Source organism: Zea mays, chromosome 1 (assembly GCF_902167145.1).
Source record: "Zea mays cultivar B73 chromosome 1, Zm-B73-REFERENCE-NAM-5.0, whole genome shotgun sequence".
In the NCBI taxonomy this organism is placed as follows: domain Eukaryota; kingdom Viridiplantae; phylum Streptophyta; class Magnoliopsida; order Poales; family Poaceae; genus Zea; species Zea mays.
In genome coordinates this window covers 49,406,724-49,417,690 of record NC_050096.1, presented here as the reverse complement: position 1 = coordinate 49,417,690, position 10,967 = coordinate 49,406,724, and the positions used below count along the sequence as shown (strand labels likewise).

General features: G+C 43.1%; 1 protein-coding gene across 1 annotated transcript; it reads right to left on the bottom strand.

The window, feature by feature from the left end:
* Nucleotides 1–8,754: 8,754 nt before the first annotated feature.
* Nucleotides 8,755–10,760, bottom strand: LOC103644615 (protein FAR1-RELATED SEQUENCE 5-like). Its single transcript, XM_008667793.2, has 4 exons — nucleotides 10,727–10,760; nucleotides 10,119–10,582; nucleotides 9,458–9,722; nucleotides 8,755–9,368 (listed from the first exon to the last, which is right to left on the bottom strand). Exons 1-4 carry the CDS (start codon nucleotides 10,758–10,760, stop codon nucleotides 8,755–8,757), a joined length of 1,377 nt encoding a protein of 458 aa, XP_008666015.2.
* Between the last annotated feature and the right edge of the window lie 207 nt (nucleotides 10,761–10,967).

The following is a 10,967-nucleotide window of genomic DNA, read 5'->3' as shown; positions in this document are numbered from 1 at the left end:
GAAAAGATCACCAGGGAAATTCTGGAAGGGCTGTCTGAAGATACTGGTGACAGTGAAAGTTATGATGTGGACAGCGGTGGCGAAGACTCCGAAGATCGCCCCTGGCGACCAAGCCATTCAGTTTATGGTAAATCAACTATCAAAGAGAATCATCTTGTTAATATGAGAGGAAGGTATTTCCGGGATCTGTCCATTGTGAGGGCGGACGAAGGGGAAAAGACTTGTCCACACCCTGAAGAAAATGAAGTTGTGGTGTACCGAAGCTTTTTGAAAGCCGGATTGCGATTCCCCTTGAGCAGCTTCGTCGTGGAGGTGTTGAAAATCTTCGAAGTCTATCTTCATCAACTTACTCCAGAGGCTATTATAAGGCTAAATATCTTCGTGTGGGCCACGAGAAGCCAAGGTCTGAAGCCTGACGCAAGAAGCTTCTGTAATGTTCATGAATTATTATATGAAACAAAACCTTGGGGCAAAGAACAGTACCATAACAACTTTGGCTGCTACAGCTTCGTCTCTCGGTCCGGGGCAAGCTGTCCCGTACCAACCTTTCGGAAGAGATGGCCCGGGGATTGGATGACAGAATGGTTTTATGTGAAGAATGACTTATCAGTACGAGAAGACATCAAAGGTATAATTATGCGTCCTATTTGGCAAAGCTTCGGCCTTCGGAGGCCGAAGGTTGAAATGAACGAAGCCGCCGAAGAGTGCCAAAGAGCCTTCGGCGTTGTCTGCTCTTTTATAGGAACAAGGGACTTAGTACAAGAGCATATTGCCTTCAGGGTGTGGCCGCTTGCGGAGAAATGGGAAATGCCACAAGAAATCGTTAAAAAGGCCGACGAAGGTGGACTCGTCAGGTTTAAGTACACTTTTAAATTTGAAGATAAATTTATTGAGCCAGACGATGAGTGGTTGAAAAGCATTGATAATTTAAGTGATGAGCTGCTTGGGACATACTCGAAGGCCGAAGATACTGCAATGTCAGCAGCCTTCGGAGGCCGAAAAAAGAAAAGGCTGAATCGGGTATTTGATGCCATCGGGTTCGTCTACCCTGACTATTGCTACCCCATTCGAAGGCAGAAGAGAAAAAATACAACCTCTGCAAAAGAAGAAACTACAGCTGCTCCTAGCGAGCCAGAACCGAAAAGGAAGAAGATAAAGGTTCTTACTTATCGACCGCGTTATATTGAACCAGCTTCGGTGCCTGAGTTTACCGGAGAGACTTCTTCGGCCACCGAAGCTGAAAAACCAGCCGAGCCAACTTTGCTGCCAGAAGCCACAGAAACAGCCGAAATACCAACGAAGACAAAATTGGAGCAATCAAAAATTTTGTTATCAGAAACGAAAGAGAAGGCCGAAGCGCCATTCACAGAAAAAATGGAAGAGGTAAAGGAAGCAACCGAGGACTCCAAAACATCAGAAGTTTTGAGTCCTGTGGCAAACATTGAAACAGTAAGTAATCAAAAAGTGCCAGCAGTGACTCCGAAAAGAAGGAGAATGGCTAATGTGCTAGATGTGCTGGAAACGATCAAATCTTCAAGCACCCCTCCGAAGAAGGCTGCCGTCACTCCTGAAACAACAGTCGAAGCTTCGGGTTCTAAAGCTCCAGAGCAAGATACTGAAGCCGAAGCTGGGCCCTCAGAGCCCTCAAAGGCAAAGACCTTGGAAAGTGAGGCAGAAAAAATAACAAAGCCAACTTTTGCTGAAGGAACCGGTGTTGTTACCCCCGAAGCATCCAAAATTCGTGATTATATTTTTCGTCATGCTTCGGGGAAAAAATTAACAGAAAAAGAAGAACAAGAGGCCCAACACTATGCCCAAAAGTTGAAATATCCAAAGGGGGTGTTGATATTTAATGGCAGTGGAGAAGAAGATTTCTTGTATTGCCTCCCCGACAGCAAGGAAATTTCTGTCTGTCGGGAGATAAGCAGAAGCTTCGGATTTCCAACTTTAGAAGACGGACTTTCGGTGCTGTCAAAGAACGATCTGGCTGACAGCCTAGCTTACAACAGTTTAAAGGTGCGACAAATGGAATTCTTATATTTTTGTTGAATTCAAAATTTTTCGTTTGTTTAAAACTATTAACACAGACATATTCCTGTCTGCAGGGCCTGATACTCAGCAATGCCCTCAGAGCACAGAAAGATGCTGAGGACGAAGGATGTACTATAGCCCTGAGCAACCTTCGTTCCGAAGTAATTGAACTGAGGAACGAAGGTCTCGAAAAAGACAAAATATTGCATTCCTTAATAAATAAAATAAAAGAAGACGAAGCTATTTTCAAAGGTCAGGCCGAAGCTCAGAAGTGTGAAATTGAAAACCTTCGTAAACAATTAGCCAGAGCTAAAGAGGAATGCATACTTGAAGAAACAAGGCGAGAACTCAGCGACCAATGGGCAAATCATTTAGAAGAAACTGTTAAAGAGCTTCGGTCAGCCAAGAAGAAATGCTTCGACAAATCTATAGAGTGTGTCAAGAAAATAAAAACTAGCTTCGCCAGCGTTGGCGCATTTTCGCAAGAAGAAAACTTTATAAGAGGTAACCCCGAAGGTCCCCTGGAATGGATCAATCATGAGGCGGAGGCCTTCGAGGAAATCCTGAGTAGCCGCGGTGACATCTGCGCTTTTTCTGGTGCCAGAGGGATTGCCACTATTTTGGAGGGGAAAGGATGTGAACATGTAAAGATTTTATCGCAGTCCGAAGCCACCTTGTCCACTGAAGATATAAAAGATCCTTCAGCCGAAGCTAGCGCGGTTGGGGGAAAATTTTTCACCGACATCTGGGACAACGGTGGTAGAGAAATGGCCCAAGAAATTATTCAGAAAAGCGAGAAAGGGATTCATGAGGCTAGAAAAGTAGCCGAGGCTGCTGAGAAAAACGCAGAGCCCGAAGGGCAAATAGGTACTAGCGAATAGTTTTCATTGCATTATAACTTTTAATTTTATAGTTCGTTCGCGATCTGTAATAATGATGTAATAGTATCCCGTCCTCACTCAGATCCTACTAAAGCATCTTCGGGCCCTCAGCCTAAAGATGACGACGAAATTAAAAAGATGGCCGAAGCTATCATGGATCAGGTTGTCGATCGACTGCTGAACGAAGCTGCAGAGATAGTACTTAGGGAAGACTAAGTGCTATTGCAAAAAACATTTGATATATGATTTGTGTAATATTCTGTAATCCTGTATGTAATATACTTGTTTTATGATTCAATTCTTTACGATGCATGAAACTTTAAACACGTACCATTTTTGAGTCTTCGACGAAAAAACACCTTCCCTTCTTTTCATGCTTCGTGAAGAAGAATTTATCATTTATCACGACAATATCCATAGTGTTCTGATAAGAAATATCCAAGCTTCGTAAAAATAATCTCCGAAGCTATACCTCGAAAATCAATATTGTTTCTCCCTGTAACTTGGCATGATTTGCCCTTTTTCAAAGCATTTTCCGAAGATCGATAACATGCCCCCTTCTTGTGCCACATGCAGCATGATGTATGATGATTATGCTATGCAAAATGATGTGATGATGTTATGTTATGCAGAATGATATTTTGTGCCGAAGATACGCACATTCCTGCAATGGGGCACAATCTTTTGTATCAATACTGACTTTTTCATTATAAGTCTCCCTTAGGAGCTTCTTCGCCTTTTACTTCAGCGGAATCAGCGTTTATTTTTCGCTGTAAGTTCTGCATCCCCTTAGGAACGTCTTTGGAACTTCTTCGCCTTTTACTTAGGCGGTATAAGCTCTGCATTCCCTTAGGAACGTCTTTGGAGCTTCTTCGCCTTTTACTTAGGCGGTATCAGCGTTGACTTTTCGCTGTATGCTCTGCATTCCTTTTGGAACGACTTTGGAGCAGAAAACTTACACTGCGCTCCCTTCGGAACGACTTTTTGTGACTTCGTCAGACTTACTCTGCGTTCCTTAGAACGACTTTTTGTTACTTCGAAGGATTTTCGATAGTCCGAAGGTCCTTTTTATTATCACAAACCTGTGAAGAAAACATATTTTTCTTGTAGGAATCAACGAAACTGATTACATGAAACCTAAACAATGTCCTTTATTACAAAAAATAAAACTGAATGAAAAAGATTGCTATTAAGGTAGGATATTTGTCAATAGATGTGTTTTGACTCTGGCACGGTGCTGTTGACCGTGCGAGCTTCGGACTGTTCTCTGAAGTCCCTTTGATGTGGAGCATATTGGCTCCCTTCTGGCTGCTGGCCTTGTTGCAACGGAGGTGGAGGCGGGGGCTGTTGCCAGGAAGCTGAAGGCTGACTTGCCGAAGCAGCAGAGAGTGCAGGATGGTTGCCCACATATTCTGGGATGTAGGGCGAATGATACGAAGCAGTGTGCATGACCTGCTTCGGCTGAGCCTGTTGCGCGGCAGCTTCGGCTATCTCTTTTTGCTTCTGAATGGTAACATGACACATCCTGGTAGTATGACCTTTGTTTTCACCACAGAATAAGCAAAATATTCTTCTGGGTTGATCCCCGAATCTTCCGCCGAAGCCCCTGGCGCCTCTGCCTCTTGGAGCTGGTGGTCGGAAGGAGCTTTGCTGTTGCCCCGAAGCCTGTGAAGAGCACTGCGGTCTGTTCTGCTGACTCCCCTTATCATCATTCTGAGTGGAGTTGTGGATGGACCTGACATGCCTCGGATAGGATCTTCCTCCGAAGCCCCTGGTCATTTCGGAAAATCTGAAGGCCTCCTCCCTTCTTTGGCAAAAGTCATTGTCAGCACGAATGTACTCGTCCATCTTTTGGAGCAGCTTCTCCAGGGTCTGAGGAGGCTTCCTAGCAAAGTATTGAGCAGCAGGTCCAGGACGAAGCCCCTTGATCATGGCTTCGGTGACAATTTCATTGGGCACCGTTGGTGCCTGTGCCCTCAAACGCAAGAACCTTCTGACATACGCCTGAAGGTATTCTTCATGATCCTGAGTGCACTGGAACAAGGCTTGAGCAGTGACCGGCTTCGTCTGAAATCCTTGAAAGCTGGTCAATAACATATCCTTCAGCTTCTGCCATGAAGTGATCGTTCCTGGCCGAAGGGAGGAATACCAGGTCTGAGCAACACTCCTGACGGCCATAACGAAAGACTTTGCCATTACTGCAGCATTGCCACCATACGAAGACACTGTTGCTTCGTAACTCATCAAGAACTGCTTCGGGTCCGAATGGCCATCGAACATGGGAAGCTGGGGTGGCTTATAGGACGAAGGCCAAGGTGTAGCCTGCAGCTCAGCGGACAGAGGAGAAGCATCGTCGAAAACAAAATTTCCATGATGAAAATTATCATACCAGTCATCTTCATTGAAGAAGCCCTCCTGATGAAGGTCTTTTTGTTGAGGCCTTCGGTTCTGCTCATCGTGGGTAAGGTGACGGACTTCTTCAGAAGCTTCGTCTATCTGCCTCTGCAGCTCAGCTAGCCTGGCCATCTTCTCCTTCTTCCTCTGCACCTGTTGATGTAGCATCTCCATGTCCCTGATCTCTTGGTCTAGTTCATCCTCCTGAATCGTCGGGCTGACAGCCTTCCTCTTCTGGTTTCGGGCCTCCCGGAGAGAGACGGTCTCCTGGTTGGGGTCCAGCGGTTGCAGTGCTGCAGCCCCAGTCGCTGAAGCTTTCTTCGGTGCCATAGCGAGGGTCTATAGCTTCCGAAGGTGTTCAAAAAACTCGAAGTGGAAGTGAGTTCACCGGAGGTGGGCGCCAATGTTGGGGACTTGTTCTCAAATGCTAAGAATTAAGAACAAGGCAACATAAAAAGTGTTAAGTGTTAAAGTCCTTCGTCCTTCGAAGCATTATGTCCCTTCGGGAAATAATGAGTTTCGGACGAAGGTCATAAGAAACATACCTTCGTAAACATAACAAGTAATGACGGAGGATTCATATAAAGCATGAAATATAATATAAGCATCATCATAGGATCATTTCTATTTTATTAACATGGAAAAATAGAAATGATTTCAAATTACAAATGTACCTTCGGTCCTGAGAGAAGATAAAAAGTACAAGCGTGACGCAAAAGCAAATGCCAAGTCAGCGTGAACAGTACGAGAGTACTGTTCATCTATTTATAGACGCGAGACGCAACCCACGTAAAATTACATTTATGTCCATTACATTTGTCAATGACTTATGGAAACCTGACAAGGTCCACGTAGTCTTTTCATCTTTAAGTCGGTTCCCCTCTCTGCTATCGCGACGAAGCTTCCCTGCGCACAGCTTCGGCTGTGCACCATCCTTCGTGGAGCTTGGTAATCAGCCCGTCCTTCGTCTGGTTCAGGCTTCGTCCTGACCGCACTTCATGTTCGTAATTCTGAGTCCGAAGGTACCTGTTCACATAATCCACTTGGAAAACATTGTTAAATCATGTTTTTGAGGACCTTCGGAGGACGAAGGCCCCCAACAAATCCATATGTTTTTTCTTTTTTTTTGTTGATGCAGGAGAATTTTGTTGGAGTTTGGCCTTCTTGTTGGACTAACTGGCGAGAAAATTTTAACATCTTTTTCTAATGACACCCTTGGTGAGTCAGGAATCATAGACTTTTTCGTGCACTGCATGCGACATGATGATATTGTGCACAAGGTTGATTCTTGTGGATACAGAGTGTTTCTGACCACTGGTTTTTATGTAAGTTTCTTCTCCAAAACCATGTATTTTTTGTATACTGTCTTGCATTTATGTGTTTAAACTAATTTAATCATTTATCATTTCTCTTTTTTAGTTATTCTCCAAACTGGAAAACACATACAGTTCAATGTATCAACGTGTGAAGCAGTACTCAACGCTGATAAATCTGAGACGGAAGAATTCATATATGTATGGAATAATCTGATATCTGAGTGCGAAAACTATGATTTGTCAAGAGCAAAATTGGTTAGCAGACCTTTTCCCCAACCCACTTTTTTCATACCTACAATTTTTTACTTTCCATCATTTACAGTTGCAATCACCAGGACACATACTTTGCAACTGTCTATACTTTTTTCTTGCAACTTCTTTTTTCATATATGTTTTCCATTTTTAGTAATTAGTTTTCTACTCCTTTCTTGCACCAGGTTTTTGTCCCTATCAAAGATGGTGCTCACTATTTTGTATATTGCTTCAATTTTATCCATAAGCGTATTGATGTGCTGGACTCGAACGACCACTTCCTGAATTGTTCTAATCAGGAAGAACGACACAAGGCTGTCTTTGCCAAAATCCCAATCATTGATGCAGCCTTCCAGAAAGTTTCCAACCTCAAGTTACCCAGAGTTAGCAAGTGGAGGCGGCCTTTTATTGATGTGCCAAAGCAAGCAGGTCAAAGCGATTGTCTTTTTTTTTTGTATGGAAGTACATGGAATATTATGATGGGGACAAAATGACCAAGGAAATCAATTCGGTTAGCCATGCTGTCAACTGATTTTCTATCTGTTTTGGTGTTTTTTGTTTGTTTTCTATGTGTGCATCATAATATAGTCACGGACCATTATGATGTTTTTATGCCATTGCAGTTGAAGGGCCCGATATACAGATGTGAGCTGTTGCATTACGAGATCTTCCACCCTTTGAACCAAGCTGAAATTCCTGGTTCGCTTGATAAGTTTAGAATTGGAGGTCGTCCGTTGCCAATTGAATGGGATAGTAGTCAGTCGAACAATTAGATTCATGCAAAAACAATCTGTTGTGTTATGCAGTAGTCAGAAACAATCAGTTGTGTTATGTTATCTCCAGAAACAATCTAGTAATGCTGTTTAGGTTGCAACCAGCGCACTGGTTCCATTTGCAACTGGTCTATTCATCTAGTTGTTATCGTACTCTAAACTGCAGTTTCCAATTTTGTTTGAAAAATCCCAGCCATTGCAGTTGCAACCAATGTATATGTTTGTGTTCTGTACCCACCGGCGAGGTGGAGCCCTTCCATATGAGGCAGTTGCAACCAGCGTATATGTTTCAGTTGCAACTGAAATTGTAATCGTAGTTGCAACTGACCATGACCACTCATTTTTATTTCTATGTTTGGTAACCAGCATGATGGCAAACTTTGCAAACCTGTTTATGAGTAGTAGCAGCGTATATGTTACAGTTGCAACTGAAATTGTAATCGTAGTTGCAACTGACCCTGACCACTCATTTTTATTTCTATGTTTGGTAACCAGCATGATGGCAAACTTTGCAAACCTGTTTATGAGTAGTAGCAACTGTTATATGATAATAAAACAAGATATATTTTAATTATATGTCGAGACGTAAACAGATAACACAGATTCATGTATTATTCAGTGTATACATACAGTTGCAATCAGCGCAACTACGATGTTGCAATTGGTTGGTCATGTGTGTCCACTGTTTTCCGAACAGTCACACAGTCATTATTGAGTTTAACTTACACATAGTTATAAAATAAGATAAAATTGAAATATTACATTGGAGATTCAGTCAGATTCATAGTCATCCTTAATCACTTTCGTCCTGGTAATTAACATGGCAAGTTGTCGCCCTCCTAATTCTTGCAATCACCGCGTATGCTGCTGACTCCTGCACCGCCATAGTGCACCCAGATTGCTGTGTATCATCCCCCTCACTCTGTGCCTCATCTTGATTCCCATCTAGTCCTTTTTTTATTGTTGGGCGACCTCTTTTTCTTGGAGTCCAACCTACAGTTTTCGCACTTCTCTTTTTGTCCTTGTTCTCGGCCGCTCTGCTTCTGTTTGGGTTCTGAAGGCATGTTGTGCTATAGTGCCCCCTAACATGGCAGGTTTGGCACTCTCTTATGCCTGACCACCACTATATGTGCTGTATGGATTAGCAGGTTCTACACTATTTTTAGCACATTTAGCCCCACTGGCAGACTTCCTACCCTTCATGCGCGACACTGGCGGTTCAGTCAATCTTAGATCAGTGAGGCAGTTTGCAGAATCTGGATTCAGGCCCGATTCCGGTGGTGGTGTAGGTCCAGTTGGCATCACAACAGGTTCTATATTGTTGTCAGAACTTTGTTGTGTTGGTGCAATGGGACCAATATTCCGCCGTCCTTCTGCATCTTGCTGCAACTCAGTATTTGTTGCTTCGTCCGGACCAATCGGACCAATCTCCGCTGTTCGTAGAAGCTCAATCCCAGGAGTTATCATGTCGATGTGCCTGATAGTTTCAGTGTATGCTCTATCAGATTTGCTTCCCGCTCTTCCCAGTCGCATTAACTTTGGCAGCAGCTTCGACAACCTTGACTGCTCTGTCTCATTTTGACCACCAACACTCACATCGTGCCGGTCCCACGGAACCACAGATCTTGCATTACGTGTATATCGCTTCAGAATGTACTTTTCAGGTATGTTTTGGACTTGGAGGTGGGTGAATGCCTTTATTATGTGCATGCAGAACAGACCTGCATTTTTTTGTTGCAATTTGGATGTAAATATGCAGGAACATCAATGTTTAATTTTGTTAATGTAACGAGGTTGCAATTCATCTCACCTGTATGCTCCCACTGCATGCATTCACATTTATACACGCCTGCTGCTTTGTCAGCCACCACTTTGAATGCGTGTTGTGCCCAGCAAAATGTCCCATCGCCTTTCTCATGTTTCACCAAGTAACCGCATTCCACTCCCGGATCAGGCTCTATCACAAAAGCTGTGCTGTTAATATATTCCCTCTTGTATTCATTGTACACAGCCCTGGTGTACACCCTGCTGAGTTGCTCATCAAATCTTGATTTGCAGGCTCTGACAACTTCAGTCTGCATCAAGACCAGCAGTTGCAATCACATCAGACAGCAGTTGCAATTACACGAGACAACAGTTGTAATCATTGTTTGTTTAACCAATTTTTGGGCATAGTTATGTAGAAGTTGCAATCACACCAGACCATCAGTTGCAATTACACCAGACAACAGTTGTAATCATTGTTTGTTTAACAAAATTCCCCAGAGTTATTCAGTGCTTGCATCCACACCACACCAGCAGTTGCAATTACAACACAACAGTAGTTGCAATCATTTTGTTTACATTTTTTAACAGATATTTGGGTAGAATTATACAGTAGTTGCAATCACACCACACCAGCAGTTGGAATCATTTATGTTTAACAGTTTTTTTACAATCAGACCAAAAAATTCAGGGGTGTGGGCAAATACCTGTGAGTAGTGTGATTCCCCAGCATCCATGTGGTCTGTGTGCTGAATCGAGTCAAGCACCCTCTTTGCAAATATATGCAGGCTTGTCACATTGTTAACATAACCATCTTTCAAAACCCTGTTTTGGCTCTCAGATCTCTGGGTGGAAGTCATTCGCCCACAGTACATGCCTTTGAAATATGTTGCTATCCATCTCTTCCTTTTCTGCCACAATGCAACAATTGCAGGGTGTTCTCTTATGCCACATTCATCCACCAGCTTATTCCACTCCACCTCAAATTGTGTGGGCCCCAGAGGATAGTTTATCAGGGACTGCAGTTTCTCCTTTAGATTATTATCATTGTGCAATTTGTACAGCTCCTCGAGTTCGTAATCCCATGTTCTGGTTATGTGCCATCGGCAATTTCGGTGTTGTGTCTTGTTAAACACAATCCTTATTGCTTCCTTCATCGCTGCATTTTCATCTGTTTGTCAAAAAAAAATCAGCAAAAAAACCCCAATAGGTTTGCAATCAAGCAGTTTAAAATATTGCAATCATCTTCAAAGATACAGTTGCAACAACACAGCAGTAATTATGTGACAAGCATTTTTTTGTAGCCAAAGCATACCTGTAAGAATCACAAAAGGTTGCTGACCACCCATGCAACTTTTAAAGGTCTCAAAAAGCCATCTGAATGTGTCTATTGTTTCATCCCGAAGAAGTGCTTGGCCAAAGGACACATTTTCAAATTATTGCTGCAACCCACAAACATGGCCAACGACATATGCTTGTTGTTAGTCTTGTGTGTTGTGTCAAATGTGACTACATCCCCAAAATCCTTGTATTCTGCACGCTAACTTGCATGACAC

Excerpts from the sequence above, each read along its gene's own strand:
- LOC103644615 (XM_008667793.2), bottom strand. The coding sequence starts at position 10,760 with ATGGGTGGTCAGCAACCTTTTGTGATTCTTACAG. Across the intron at positions 9,723-10,118 it reads GGGAATCACACTACTCACAG|ACTGAAGTTGTCAGAGCCTG; the intron begins GTATTTGCCCAC and ends GTCTTGATGCAG. Across the intron at positions 9,369-9,457 it reads CATGCAGTGGGAGCATACAG|GTCTGTTCTGCATGCACATA; the intron begins GTGAGATGAATT and ends AAAAAAATGCAG.